Source organism: Pseudophryne corroboree, chromosome 6, assembly GCF_028390025.1.
Source record: "Pseudophryne corroboree isolate aPseCor3 chromosome 6, aPseCor3.hap2, whole genome shotgun sequence".
NCBI lineage: Eukaryota > Metazoa > Chordata > Amphibia > Anura > Myobatrachidae > Pseudophryne > Pseudophryne corroboree.
Genome location: NC_086449.1, coordinates 362,476,058 through 362,492,078, shown reverse-complemented (window position 1 = coordinate 362,492,078; position 16,021 = coordinate 362,476,058). Strand labels below are relative to the sequence as shown.

Sequence of the window (16,021 nt, the reverse complement as noted above, 5' to 3'; positions counted from 1 at the left end):
AGTTAGACTACAGAAGACTGCAGTAGACCAAATCACAGAGTGAGGAATGTGTGAGTGTTTCAGGCGTAGCTTATGAGACTGGGTAAAAGCACTTAACAAAACTCAACGGTTACCCTTGAAAAAGCAGGCTGCAACACTCCCATTAGATACAATGGCTTGATACCAGTAATCATTTTCAGGGCACACTTGCTCTAGTTCTATTCTTGTAGCAAAGATGTGTCTGAAAACAGGCATATTTACATATACGCACTAGTCTGCAATTCCGCAAATATATGCTCAGTAAACTTCGCCAATATGAGAACGCCCCAGTTACACCCCTTCCGCTGCAAATGTATGATGCAACTTAGTCATATACAACTCTGCATCACTTGTAGTTTGCATACAAGGTCCGGAACATGCAAAAAACGTCCGGATCAGCCACAAAATGTGCACTGTTGGTAGCTGCATTGTAAAAAAAAAAATCAAGGCTTAAACAAAGTTGGTGAACATATCAAGGCAAACATTTGGTCTGCAGGCTACAGATTTTTCTAAGCTCCTATATTAAAACCCCATAGCTGTTAGGCAGTCAGTGATAAGTCAGGTACTTCTTTTATAAATGTTACAAGGGTTCAGTATGCAATCGAGATTCAAAGAATTCAAATAAAAAAAGGTGATTAAAAATAAAATTTTACTTACCGGTAAATCTATTTCTCGTAGTCCGTAGTGGATGTTGGGGACTCCGTAAGGACCATGGGAATAGACGGGCTCCGCAGGAGACATAGGCACTTTAAGAAAGAATTTGGATTCTGGTGTGCTCTGGCTCCTCCCTCTATGTCCCTCCTCCAGACCTCAGTTAGAGAAACTGTGCCCGGAAGAGCTGACAGTACAAGGAAAGGATTTTGGTATCCAGGGCAAGACTCATACCAGCCACACCGTATAACTTGTGATAAACTTACCCAGTCAACAGTATGAACAACAACATAGCATCAGTTCAACCCTGATGCAACAATAACATAGCCCTTATTGCAGCAATAACTATATACAAGTATTGCAGAAGAAGTCCGCACTTGGGACGGGCGCCCAGCATCCACTACGGACTACGAGAAATAGATTTACTGGTAAGTAAAATCTTATTTTCTCTAACGTCCTAGTGGATGCTGGGGACTCCGTAAGGACCATGGGGATTATACCAAAGCTCCCAAACGGGCGGGAGAGTGCGGATGACTCTGCATCACCGAATGAGCAAACAATAGGTCCTCATCAGCCAGGGTATCAAACTTGTAGAACTTCGCAAAAGTGTTTGAACCTGACCAAGTAGCAACTCGGCATAGTTGTAATGCAGAGACCCCTCGGGCAGCCGCCCAAGAAGAGCCCACCTTCCTAGTGGAATGGGCTTTAACTGATTTAGGCAGCGGCAATCCAGCCGCAGAATGAGCCTGCTGAATCGTGGTACAGATCCAGCGAGCAATAGTTTGATTTGAAGCAGGAGCACCCAGCTTGTTGGATGCATACAGGATAAACAGCGACTCCGTTTTCCTGACTCTAGCCGTTCTGGCTACATAAACCTTCAAAGCCCTGACCACATCCAGTAACTCGGAATCCTCCAAGTCACGAGTAGCCACAGGCACCACAATAGGTTGGTTCATATGAAAAGATGACACCACTTTTGGCAGAAATTGTGGACTGGTCCGCAATTCTGCTCTATCTATATGGAAAACCAGATAGGGGCTTTTATGTGACAAAGCCGCTAAATCTGACACACGCCTAGCCGAAGCCAAGGCTAATAGCATGACCACCTTCCACGTGAGATATTTTAACTCCACCGTTTTAAGTGGTTCAAACCAGTGTGATTTCAGTAATCTTAACACCACGTTAAGATACCAAGGTGCAACTGGAGGCACAAAAGGAGACTGAATATGCAGCACTCCCTTTACAACGTCTGAACTTCTGGTAGAGAAGCCAACTCTTTTTGAAAGAAAATGGATAGGGCCAAAATCTGAACCTTAATGGAGCCCAATTTTAGGCCCAAATTCACTCCTGACTGTAGAAAGTGAAGGAAACAGCCCAGCTGGAATTCCTCTGTAGGAGCATTCCTGGCCTCACACCAAGAAACATTTTCGCCATATACGGTGATAATGTTTAGCTGTCACGTCCTTCATAGCCTTTATCAGCGTAGGAATGACCTCGTCCGGAATGCCCTTTTCTGCTAGGATCCGGCGTTCAACCGCCATGCCATCAAACGCAGCCGCGGTAAGACTTGGAACAGACAGGGCCCCTGTTGCAACAGGTCCTGTCTTAGAGGAAGAGGCCACGGGTCCTCTGAGCATTTCTTGCAGATCTGGATACCAGGTCCTTCGTGGCCAATCTGGAACAATGAGGATTGTTCTCACTCCTCCTTTCCTTATTATCCTCAGCACCTTGGGAATGAGAGGAAGAGGAGGAAATACATAGACCGACTGGAACACCCACGGTGTCACCAGGTCGTCTACCGCTATTGCCTGAGGGTCTCTTGACCTGGCGCAATATGTAGTTTTTTGTTGAGGCGGATGCCATCATGTCCACCTGTGGCAGTTCCCACCGATATGTGATCTGTGTGAAGACTTCCTGATGAAGTCCCCACTCTCCCGGGTGGATGTCGTGTCTGCTGAGGAAGTCTGCTTCCCAGTTGTCCACTCCCGGGATGAACACTGCTGACAGAGTGCTTACGTGATTCTCCACCCAGCGAAGAATTCTGATGGCTTCTGCCATCGCCACTCTGCTCCTTGTGCCGCCTTGGCGGTTCACCTGAGCCACTGCGGTGATGTCTGACTGAATCAGAACCAGTTGGTCGCGAAGCAAGTGCTCCGCTTGACGTAGGACGTTGTATACGGCCCTTAGTTCCAGGATGTTGATGTGAAGGCAAGTCTCTTGACTTGACCACAGACCTTGGAAATTTCTTCCCTGTGTGACTGCTCCCCACCCTCGGAGGCTAGCGTCCGTGATCACCAGGACCCAGTCCTGAATTCCGAATCTGCGTCCCTCTAGAAGGTGAGAACTCTGCAGCCACCACAGGAGTGACACCCTGGCCCTGGGGGAAAGGGTGATTAACCGATGCATCTGAAGATGTGATCCGGACCACTTGTCCAGTAAGTCCCATTGGAAGGTCCTCGCATGGAACCTGCCAAAGGGAATGGCCTCGTATGATGCCACCATCCTTCCCAGGACTCGAGTGCAGTGATGCACTGACACCTGTTTTGGTTTTAATAGATTCCTGACCAGTGTCATGAGCTCCTGAGCTCTCTCTATCGGGAGATAAACCCTTTTCTGGTCTGTGTCCAGAATCATGCCTAGGAAAGGCAGATGAGCCGTAGGAACCAACTGCGACTTTGGAATATATAGAATCCAGCCGTGTTGCCGTTACACTTCCAGAGAAAGTGATAAGCTGTTCAGCAACTGCTCTCTTGATCTCGCTTTTATGAGGAGATCGTCCAAGTACGGGATAATTGTGACACCTTGCTTCCGCAGGAGCACCATCAATTCCACCATTACCTTGGTGAAGATTCTCGGGGCCGTGGAGAGATCAAACGGCAACGTCTGAAATTGGTAATGACAATCCTGTACCGCAAATCTGATGTACGCCTGATGAGGTGGATAAATGGGGACATGAAGGTATGCATCCTTTATGTCCAGAGACACCATAAAATCTCCCCCTTTCAGGCTTGCGATGACCGCTCTTAGTGATTCCATCTTGAACTTGAACCTTTTCAGGTATATGTTCAGGGATTTTAAATTCAATATGGGTCTGACCGAACCGTACGGTTTCGGGACTACAACATGGTCGAATAATAACCCCCTCCTTGTTGAAGGAGGGGAACCTTGACCACCACCTGTTGAAGATACAATTTGTGAATTGCAGTTAACACTATTTCCCTCTCGTGGAGGGAAGCCGGCAGGGCCGTCGGTGAGGGGGCATCTCCTCAAAGTTCAGCTTGTATCCCTGAGACACAATATCTGTTGCCCAGGGATCCAACAGGGAGTGAACCCACTTGTGGCTGAACTTACGAAGACGTGCCCCCACCGGGCCTAGCTCCGCCTGTGGAGCCCCAGCGACATGCGGTGGATTTTGTAGAGGCCGGGGAGGACTTCTGTTCCTGGGAACTAGCTGTGTTGTGCAGCTTCTTTCCTCTGCCCCTGCCTCTGGCAAGAAAGGACGCACCTCGGACTTTCTTGTTTCTTTGTGTTCGAAAGGCTGCATTTGATAATGTCGTGCTTTCCTAGGCTGTGCAGGAATATAAGGCAAAATATCAGAATTACCAGTTATAGCTGTGGAGACCAGGTCCGAGATCCCTTCTCCACACAATCCCCAGCCTTCCATATGCCTCTTAAGTCGGCATCACCTGTCCATTGCATATTCTACAGGACACGTCAAGCAGAAATCGACATAGCGTTGACTCTAGAACCCAGTAGACTAATGTCTCTTTGGGCATGTTTTATATATATATATCTCTTAAAACAGCATCTTTAATATATATATCTCTATATATACATATATATACATACTAGGGTCTCAATCTCTGCTGATAAGGTACCTGTCCACGCTGCTACAGCGCTATAAACCCATGCCGACACAATCGCCGGTCTGAGTAGTGTACCAGAATGTGCACGTTATCTGCAGGATAGCTGTTAAGTCAGGGCTACCTTTTGGGCAAACGTGACACCCTAGGGGAAGATTCCCATCGTATCCTGGCCCTAGTAGGGAAAGGATACTCCCTGAGAATTCTTTGTGGGAAACTGCAGTCTCTTGTCTGGAGATTCCCGCTCTTTTTCATCATGAGAGGAGGGAAATTTACCTCAGCTTTCTTCCCCCTAAAACATGTGTACCCTTGTGTCAGGGACAGATGAGTCATCAGTGATATGCAAATCATCTTTTATTACAATAATCATATATTGAGTACTTTTCTGCCATTTTGGCTGTAACTTTGCATTATCGTAGTCGACACTGGAGTCAGACTCCGTGTCAATATCAGTGTCTATTATTTTGGATAGTGATCATTGAGAGACTCTGAAGGTCTCTGCGACATAGGGACAGACATGGGTAGATTCCCTGTCTGTTCTCTAATCTTTTGTGCAATAAATTCACCTTAGCACTTAATTACACATATCCAAACAGGTGTCGGCGTTGTCGACGGAGACACCCTCACACACACATTTGCTCCATCTCCTCCTTAGGGGAGCCTTTTACCTCAGACATGTCGACACACACGTACCGACACCACACACTCAGGGAATGCTCATCTGAAGACAATTCCCCCACAAGGCCCTTTGGAGAGACAGAGAGAGAGTATGCCAGCACACATCCCAGCGCTATAAACCCAGGAATAACACAGTAACTTAATGTTAACCCAGTAGCTGCTGTTTATATTGATTTTTGCGCCTAATTATGTGCCCCCCCCCCTCTCTTTTTACCCTCTTCTACCGTGTAACTGCAGGGTAGAGGCTGGGGAGCTTCCTCTCAGCGGTGCTGTGGAGAAAAAACATGGCGCTGGTGAGTGCTGAGGAAGAAGCCCCGCCCCCTCGACGGCGGGCTTATGTCCCGCTTAAATATACATTTACTTGGCGGGGGCTCATACATATATACAGTGCCCAACTGTATATATGCTAAACTTTTGCCAAAGAGGTCCCAATTGCTGCCCAGGGCGCCCCCCCCCTGCGCCCTGCACCCTTACAGTGACCGGAGTATGTGAGGTGTGTGTGGGAGCAATGGCGCACAGCTGCAGTGCTGTGCGCTACCTCAGTGAAGACAGGAGTCTTCTGCCGCCGATTTCGAAGTCTTCTTGCTTCTTATGCTCACCCGGCTTCTGTCTTCCGGCTCTGCGAGGGGGATGGCGGCGCGGCTCTGGGATCGGACGACGAGGGTGAGATCCTGTGTACGATCCCTCTGGAGCTAATGGTGTCCAGTATCCTAAGAAGCAGGACCTATCTTCAGAGAGTAGGGCTGCTTCTCTCCCCTCAGTCCCACGATGCAGGGAGTCTGTTGCCAGCAGAGCTCCCTGAAAATAAAAAACCTAACAAAATACTTTCTTACATCAAGCTCAGGAGAGCTCTCTGAACAGCACCCAGCTCGTCCGGGCACAGATTCAAACCGAGGTCTGGAGTAGGGACATAGAGGGAGGAGCCAGAGCACACCAGTATCCAAATTCTTTCTTAAAGTGCCCATGTCTCCTGCGGAGCCCGTCTATTCCCATGGTCCTTACGGAGTCCCCAGCATCCACTAGGACGTTAGAGAAAATATGTACTGTCTGCCTATAATTGTTGTTTTGTTTTTTTTTGTTTTGTTTTTAAAAAGTGATCACTACAGCAAAGTTACTAGTCTTAAAAAGAAATGTTCAGATGTGACCACCCTCTCCCCTTCCCGTGTTTATTTTTTAGTATCTGACCTCTAATAAGCAAGTGATGGCATCTGGCTGGAGTCGCCGTGGAGAATGATAGGATGGCCAAATGATCTTGCGTTTGGTCTGGGGGGCAGAGCTATCATTCTTCTCAGGTTCTTCATGCTGTGCGTTCTGAAGTAGCTCCCAATCATAAGACGGGCCTTCACTCAAAGCTTCATGAGTGTAGTAATCCCATACACGAAGACCCCACACAGAGCTGTAAGGGCGCAGAACCTGTAGAGAAGTAGCACACAAACATGAGTTAGAAGTGAAAGCAGTCTTCTAAATGATATACTGATCAAACCCCCTTCTTTATAGAATGCCTATTACTTATACTGAATGTACAGTACACTGCTTATGTTCATGGCGACTGGCACAAAATGTGCTCTCCTTCTTACCTCACCATCTTCAGGGCAGAACATGTAGTTGTAAAACACTTGACTCCTCTTGTGCAATCGCTCAATATACTCCCACACTGAGCGGCAGACCTGAGGGCCCCGGCGATCCCCCTTTTCCTCATACAGAACCCCTGAAATGAAAAAATTGTCTCTAGGCTCACACTTGGTAATGGTCATGTGGGACCACTCATTTCTTAAAATGGTCTTGTAGATTTCTCTCTCATTAACTTTTCAGTCTTTGATCTCTCGTATTCTCAGCTCTTACCTTTCTCAATCCTCTCACAGTCGGAGTCCAACAAGAAGGTGCGGAACCGGTTTGACACATAGTGATAAGCCAGAAACTTCAGGTAATACTGACTAAACTCAAACTCAGAGGGGAACTGCAGGTGTATCTATATAATTGATACAAGAGGTAAATAAGATTCACGTTTACTAATGTTTTTCTGTACTTAGACCAAATACTTGTACCTGACTGCATTCAAACACTACGTATAAGAGACAAGCGTTTCAAAGTTATTTAAAAATATGTAATGACAAATACAGACACAGCAGATGGCAATATTCCACACCAATTAGAGAAAACATACAACTCAGGTTCTTAAAAATCTAGTCCTATATAAACACTGACCTGATGCACACAGTCCAGAAATTGCAAAAAAATAGGTGTCATTCCGTTACTTTGGCTGGCAGCGGTGTGCGCTCCACGATGACTAAATCTGTGACCAAATGACAGCCATTCTTTCTCAATGAGTAGTCGAAATCCCTCAATGGTTCGATAATATGGGTCAGATAGCAGCTGGACCAAACACACAACCTAAGAAAAGGCAGGATATATTAGTCATGCAGTGCATGTAGATATCTGATGCAAACTACCCGAAGGATGTGGGGATTGGGGGAATGGTCTTTGCTATAGACATCAGAGCAGTTAAAACACCTTGCACACAGTATATTTTGGAATGGGTGAAAACAGAGTTGACTAATCATCAACACCATCTTGATGCAAATTGGAAAAATGTGAATCTGATTATTTAGGGGAAAAAAAAATCAATTAAGTTCAATCTTTACCCCACAAATACCCCTAGTTGATCTTGAATAAGGCAAACTATTCCCTATAAAGGATGTTCTAGTTTACTTTAAGAGAGGCACGTCAACAATCACACCATATTGTATTTTTACAACCAGCAGCCCTGTATTTTGTTTTGTTAGGAAATGTCCCATTCTGTATAAAGTATAAAGTGTTTCTATAAGAACTATTAAATCCAGTTACTGGCAAGGTTTCGGTCTCCTACAGTAAAAAAACAAACTAAAAAATAACCACCTCACTGTAGGCTATGATTAGATTACTTTTCCCTGAGCAGCAACAGCCATCCTTGTGTTCTGTATAGGGACAACTGAAGATGTCATCACAGAACATTAAGTAAAGATATGTCCTCTTACATCTTTGCCCTGTGCGCTATAAGTCGCTTTACACAAAACGCATGAGTGCCGCGTGACTCGGTAGTGCTGGGCATCTTTCTTTGCGATTTTGTTCTGCGAAAATGCGTCTTAGATGCACGAGCAGCTTCTGCTGATTGAAATGATAGGCAGCATGCCTCTATTCTATGTGTGACTGCAACTGTATTTGCATACAAAATGCTATGCTACAGTGTTTTCCTGGAAAACAATGTATGTGGCATTTCGGATGCAGATACAGCCGCAATTACATACAGAATATAGGCATGCTGCATATTATTTTAATCAGCAGAAGCTGTTCGAGCATCCTACTGCATTGCATTTTGCTCTAAGGCGCATTTTCGTGGAAAAAAATAGCAAAAAAAAGACGCTTGGCACTACAGAGTCCTGCCACGTGATGGACGGACTTGAAAGATACATCTGTATGGACCAGCAGGTTTCTATTCTGTAGTGTTAGTAACGTGTCTTACTTAGTGTGTGTGTGTGTGTGTGTGTGTGTGTGTGTGTGTGTGTGTGTGTGTGTGTGTGTGTGTGTCAGTACCTGTGTAGTGAGATCCCATCCATCTTCTAGACCAACCAGGACTGATGAACCGCTGTCCAGTAATTCTACAACCAGCACAGAGACTTGAAGCAGCTTATGTAGCTGGGAATAGTGATAAAAAAAACCATGAGCGTTGCAATCATTTTAGTAGGTCAAAACAGTAAGAAATCAGGAGGAGAACCGGTTGGGCACATGCAGATACGGAACAACAAATATATGGAGATATAAAATGAAAATAAAAAAACTGAATTAGTGTGTGCATCAGGCAGACCTGTAAAAACCACTCAGAGTCTTCCAGTGTGCGTAGGTATGATAGACTGGGGTCTGTGGATGGGGCACTTGGCACACAGGCCTTCATCAGTTTCTTGAAACTAGCCTTAACTTGCCTGACTTCAAACAGCTCAATGGGCACCAGCTCCCACTGCTGTAGTGGGTCCTGTTTCACTCCCTGGGTAAAGGAAAAATAAGAATGTTAATGCAACAGCACAGGATATTTATCAATGATCTGAATGTCCAATACACATTTACTCAGTATGTTAAAAGATATATAAACAAACAAACATCAGTCAAATGCTTGGCTGAAGGGTTGCTAAGGGTGTCATAGAACTCCTTACACAAAGATTTCCCAGGGGGTATATACTGCACATAAGTGTTAAGCTGGGTACACACTAGCCGATGTGCTCGGTGAGCGACATCGCCTAGTGTGTACTCCTCCCGGGCCGCCCGACGTGGGCATACACACTCTGCGATATCGCACTGTGGCATCAGCCGCGGCCGGCCCGTGCATGCAGCTCATGGACGATAGTCCAAATTGAGCTGCATGCACAGCCGAGGGAGGGTGGTGATGAGCGATGTGCGGGGCCGCACATCGTTCATCGTCCGCAACATACACACTGCGCGGTATAGTAAACGACGTTACTCAGGAAGCTCAAAATGAGCGACTTCGTTTACTGTATTGGCAAGTGCGCATGCACCTTTAGTTCCACTCACAAGCTGAATGTAAAGTCTGGAAAAATCCAACTAGAAGGTGCAATTTTGGACTATGACAAAACCATGTTGCTCTGTGAAGGAGGGGATTTAAAGGACAGAAAAGAGGGAGAGTATACAATGTTCTATGATAAGAACAGTCACAAAAATCCTAACAAGGAAAACAGAAACACAAATCGGAGCATAAAGGGTAGATGTCCAGTGTGCACCTTTCATCTCAGAGAAAACGATTTAGCATGCCATTTTCTATTGAATCCTTTGGAGGATACTGAAAACATGTGGCAGCTGTAAAAGATAAACAAGCACAGGCAATACTCCTTGCCCAAGCAAGTTCAACCAACTCGGTGAAACCTTATGCTGTAAATGTGGCTGCTGGACCCCACCTCCCATGGTGAACAATAGCACTCTGAAATGCCCACAGAGTGGAATCTGGAACTGCTAAAATAGGATTTTAAAAACCTACCGGTGAATCCTTTTCTCGTAGTCCATAAGGGATATTGGTGGAAACTAGTACGATGGGGTGTAGATGGCGTGCAAAGGAGCCAGTGCACTTTGAATTTTTTCAACTGGGTGTGCTGGCTACTCCCCTCTATGCCCCCTCCCATAGGCAGTCATAGGTAAAAACGTGCCAGAAGGAGAAAGGACATATATGAGAGAAGGAACATGATAACGAAGGGTGGTGAGATTCACAGAACAGCACACCACTAACACAGAACAACCAGCAACGGCTGGTGACAACAGCAGCAACAGCTGAACAGGTAACTAGAAAACAAGAACCTGCAGAAAAGTCAACGCACTGAGGCGGGTGCCCAATATCCCTTATGGACTATGAGAAAAGGATTTACCGGTAGGTATTAAAATCCTATTTTCTCTAGCATACATAAGGGATATTGGGGGAAACTAGTATGATGGGGACGTCCCAAAGCTTCCAGAAGGGGCAAGAAACGTGGTCATCCAGCAACCCGCAATGACCGGTCTTTGTGCTATACCGGCTGCTGTGTATATAGATTTTAGTGTAGTCTCTATCTTCCTATCCCCAGGATCCTTCAAGGTACAGGAGCCCGGGGCGGGTAGCACCACCTTTTTAGAGAGACAGTTCCTCCAAAATTTTCTACCTTCAGGAACATATGGGAAAGTGCACAAAAACTTTCACGGAACACTTGGAATTTTTTGTCTGGATTTTTCCAGGCCTCTTTGAATAAATCATCTAACTCTGTAGAATCAGGGAAAGTGACATTAGGCTTGTTTTGTACAAAGAAAAACGACTGCTGACACGCAGCGTCCCCTAGAGGGAGCTTCAACATATCCCTTATAGCCAAAATGAGGGGTTCAATACCCTGAGCAGCATATGGATCCCCACTAACGGGATCCAGGTCATCCCCATCAACCTGTATATCATCATCTGTATCAGACAGTATAGCAGGTAAACCACGCTTCTGAGGACCTGCATGTGAGAGGGAAGGGGGGGGGGGGGGGGGGGTGGCTGTGCATCTGCCCTAGCAGCTAAATCTGCAACAGCTTGTTGCAGCAGCAGAGTTTTCTGCACAATAGCAGTGAGCTGGGAAGACATATCAGACATTATAGTCTTAAGGGATCTGGGACTCCAGGTGGACACACCTTAGGTCGACACCAATTGGTCAACACACCTTAGGGCGACATGGATAAAAGGTCGACATGAACAAGGTCTTTTATGTTTTTTTGGTGTCGTTTTCTTCGTAGACCGGGAACCCCAATTAGTGCACCGCTTCGCTCGCCATGCTTCGGGCAAGGCGCCTTGCTGTGCTCGGCACAGGTTACTGTTCCCAATCGTAGTCCACGTGGATCATAAAGTATGAAAAAGTTAGAATTTTTTTTTTAAAAAAAAAACTCATGTCGACGTTTCCCCATGTCGACGACCTAAGGTGTGTCGACCTAAGGTGTGTCGATCTGGAGTCCGGATACCGTCTTAAGAGACCCTAACCAGTGGGGCTCTGGACCCTCTCCCCCATTTCTCTTCACTGACTTGTGAAGATTGACTGCATTGTTCACAGGAAACAGAGTCACTAGATAATTGAGAGAATCTAGTGTGACATACACTGCACAGCTTGTGTTTACCCATATTCACAGTAAGCACAATAACATACACACAGTTATAATTCAAGCCTGCCCTACTGAATGAGAGAGAGAGAGAGAGAGAGAGAGAGAGAGAGGACACCAGCACACCCTGAGCTGCACTGTCCCAGTGAGGCTGTCAGCTCTCTATAATACAGTAAACACAAAGAATTAATGTCCTAAATAGGCTAAGGATAGTGTGCACAAGCGGCTCTCCCCCTCTGCTACACCCTGTACCAGATATCCAACGTGTCTGAGGATTAGGAAGCGCTGTGTGTGCTGTCCATTGCAGTAAGCAGAGGAAGACGCCAAAATGCCTCAGGTTCCGCTCTGAGGTAGCTCTGCCCCCTCCAATGGCACCGGAGTTACATACATATACTATACTGGCAAAAGTCTCCTTTTCAGCTTAAAACATCACACAAATGCTAGTCAAGCCCTGTAGTGCCAGTTCTACACGGGGGATCAAAGCGGGGACCCCCACCCCCGTAGGCCGCGTCCGTGGTCAGTTGCACTTTGAACCGGGGGGGCCCCCTAGCGGAGCCCCCGGTTTGTACTCACCACTGATGTCACCTTCAGGCAGCGTTAGGGGTGTGCGGCGTACTGCGGCTGTGACAGCCAAGGCGCAGTGCCCCGCTGAACAAAACCCCTCAGGTTGGTGGTTCTGCAGAGGGGAAGCGGCTCTGCACCTCGTAAGACCGGTGACCAGCCCGCCCCCCCCCCCCCTCCCCCAACTCCCACGGTGCAGGTATGCTGTTGCCCAGACAGCATACCGAAAAAAATAAAAGATTAAAAGAAATTGAAGAAAACTCTCTGGAGCTGCAGAAATGTGCACCCTCTCCTGAGGGTACATTTTTCTAACCTGCCTGTGGGAGTGGGCATAGAGGGGAGGAACCAGCACACCCAGTTGAAGAAATTTAAAGTGCACCGGCTCCTTTGGACCCCATCTATACACCATCGTACTAGTTTCCCCCAATATTCCTTATGGATGCTTTAGAAAAAGGAAATTTATGGTAAGAACTTACCCTTGTTAAATCTCTTTCTGCAAGGTACACTGGATTCCACAGACGGATGCTGTTCTCTTCACATAGATACGGAGAGCCCGCACCACATCCAAAGACCGCTCTTTGGGGGATAAATCTGGAGAGACAAAGGCCGGAACCACAATCTCCTGGTTAAGGTGGAAAGAAGACACCACCTTAGGTAGATAACCAGAGCACGTTCGAAGAAAAATCAGATAGGGGGACCTACAAGACAAGGCACCCAAATCTGATACCCATCTAGCAGTGGCAATAGCCAACAGAAACAAGACCTTGAGGGAAAGCCACTTAAAGTCCGCAGATTCAAGAGGTACAAACAGAGACTCTTGCAAAGCCTCCAGAACCACCAACAAATCCCAAGGAGCCACAGGTGTAACATAGGGAGGTTGAATCCGTAAAACATCCTGAGTGAAGGTATGATCATCAGGCAGAGTGGCAAATTTTCTCTGAAACCATACCGACAAGGCAGGAATATGAACCTTGAGGGAGGCCAGCCGAAGGCCCAAGTACAGGCCTTGTTGTAAGAAGGCAAAAAGTTTGGTCGTACTAAACTTGTAAACGTCATCATTGTTAGATGTGCACCAAGCAAAGTAAGAATTCCAGACCCTATGGTAAATCCGAGCAGAAGCCGGCTTACGGGCCTTCAAAATAGTTTGAATGACCGGTTGAATGACCGCCTCAGAAAATCCTTTGGCCCTCAGTACGGAAGCTTCAAGAGCCACACCGTCTCTCGACGCTCTAGCGAGAGACCCTGCAGGTCTGAGAACCACTGCAGTCTGGGCCACGCTGCAGCTATTAGAAGAAGGATTCCTCCTTCTTGCTTGAACTTCCTCACTACTCTGGGCAGGAGTGACACCGGAGTGAACACGTATGTCAGCCGAAAGTTCCATGGAATTGCTAGTGCATCCACGAACGCCGCTTGAGGATCCCTTGTGCTTGCTCCGAAGATTGGAAGATTGGAACCTTGTGATTGTGTTGAGACGCCATCAGGTATACATCTGGTAGGCCCCACTTGTCCACTAGGAGTTGAAATACTTCTGGATGAAGGCTTCATTCTCCGGCGTGTACGTCCTGACGACTGAGGAAGTCCGCTTCCCAGTTGAGGACCCCCGAAATGAACGCTGCCGATATGGCTGGCAGATTGCGTTCCGCCCATTGAGGAATCTATGACACTTACAACATTGCCATGCGGCTTCGAGTGCCGCCTTGATGATTTATGGACGCCACCGTGGCGTTGTCTGACAATACTTGAACAAGCCTGTTCAGTACAAGATGCCAGACCAGTTTCAGAGCACTGAACACTGCCCGCAATTCCAGAATGTTTATCAGGAGGAGAGACTCCTCCCTTGTCCACCTACCCTGAAGAGAATGTTGCTCCAACACCACACCCCAACCCCTCAGACTGGCATCCGTCGTCAGAAGGACCCAGTTGGAGATCCAGAAGGGATGACCCCTGCTCAATTGATGGTCCTGAAGCCACCAGGTCAGTGACAGATGGACCTCCGGAGACAAGGAGATCATGTGAGACCTGATCCGGTGAGGCAGGCCATCCCACTTGGCAAGAATCAGTTTCTGCAGAGGGCGGGAATGAAATTGAGCATACTCCACCATGTCGAAAGCAGACACCATGAGGCCTAGTACTTGCATCGCTGAGTGTATCGACACACGCGGACGAGAGAGGAAGCAACGCATCTTGTTCTGAAGCTTCAGGACTTTCTCCTGTGACAAAAACAACCTCTGGTTGTGTGTGTCCAACAACGCTCCCAGTTGCACCATGCTCTGGGCAGGGACCAGGGATGATTTTTTTTCCAGTTGATGAGCTACCCGTGGGCTTGCAGAAACTGGACAGTCAGATCCAAATGACGGAGGAGAACTTCTGGGGAACTGGCCAGGATCTGGATGTCCCGACGGCGGAGTTAAGCAGTCATAACTGCCATGACCTTGGTGAAAATTCGCGGAGCCGTGGTCAGACCCGGAATTGGTAATGGAGATTGCCAATAGCAAACCGCAAGTATTGCTGATGTGATATGGTAATAGGGATATGCAGGTAAGCATCCTGTATATCCAGGGATACCATATAGTCCCCTGGTTCCAAAGCCAGGACAATAGAGCGAAGGGTCTCCATACGAAACTTGGAGACCCCCACAAACTTGTTCAAAGATTTGAGATTGAGAATGGGCCAGGAGGAAACATTCGGTTTGGGGACTAGGAACAGCACTGAATAGTACCCCCTGCCCCTCTGAGCCAGAGACACCGGTACTACCTCTCCGGTGCCCAGGAGGGATTGTACCACTAAACGGAGAGTTGTTGTCCTCACCTGAGCCAAAGGGATTTTCCGTCAGGCAACAGCGAGTAGGGGGACGTGTCTTGAAGGATATAGCGTATCCGTGAGTGACGACTTCCCACACCCAAGCGTCTGAAGTGGTCTTCAACCATACCTGGGTGAACTGTAGAAGTCTGCCTCCCACCTTGGGATCCCCCAGGGGGAGGCCCGCCCCGTCATGCCGCAGGCTTGTCAAATTTGGAAGCCGGCTTGGGCTTCGTGGTTTTGGAAGTGTGAGACTGTTTCGGGTATGCCTGACCCTTTGCTTTCCTGGAGGGCGAAAGGAACAAAAGGAAGTACTCTTAGCCTTCGGGGCCGAAGGCGTAGTACTAGGTAGACATGCAGTCTTAGCAGATGCCAAGTCAGCGACAATCTTGTTGAGATCCTCACCAAAGTGGATGTTTTCTTTAAACGGGAGCACCTCCAGGGTTTTCTTAGAGTCCAAGTCCACCTACCAGGACCGCAACCAGAGGATTCAGCGAGCCAAAATGGATGTAGTAGCAGCCTTAGCCTCCAGAACACCTGCATCTGAAGCTGCTTCTTTAATGTAATGAGATGCCGTGACAATATAAGAGAGACACTGTCTGGCATGTTCAGAAAAATTGGACGGAAATTCAGCCTCTGTTTCCTGAGCCCACGCCTCAATAGCTTGCGCGGCCCAATTAGCTGCAATGGTGGGCCTATGCGTAGCCCCTGCGAGGGTATAGATAGCTTTTAAGCAGCCCTCCACGCGCTTATCCGTCGGCTCCTTGAGAGAAGTGACAGTAGTGACAGGCAGAGCAGATGACACCACCAGCCTAGCG

General features: G+C 47.4%; 1 protein-coding gene across 8 annotated transcripts in view; it reads right to left on the bottom strand.

Moving 5' to 3' along the window:
• The window catches only part of SBF1 (SET binding factor 1), a 421,239-nt gene that overhangs the window by 60,587 nt on the left and 344,631 nt on the right, over positions 1-16,021 (bottom strand). For all 8 annotated transcript variants that reach the window (XM_063926659.1, XM_063926653.1, XM_063926655.1 and 5 more), the window contains 6 exons: positions 9,052-9,228; positions 8,781-8,882; positions 7,416-7,601; positions 7,053-7,179; positions 6,788-6,918; positions 6,396-6,623 (listed from right to left, as the gene is read on the bottom strand). In XM_063926659.1, coding sequence (XP_063782729.1) covers positions 6,396-6,623; positions 6,788-6,918; positions 7,053-7,179; positions 7,416-7,601; positions 8,781-8,882; positions 9,052-9,228 — 951 coding nt within the window. The remainder of the gene's footprint in view (positions 1-6,395; positions 6,624-6,787; positions 6,919-7,052; positions 7,180-7,415; positions 7,602-8,780; positions 8,883-9,051; positions 9,229-16,021) is intronic.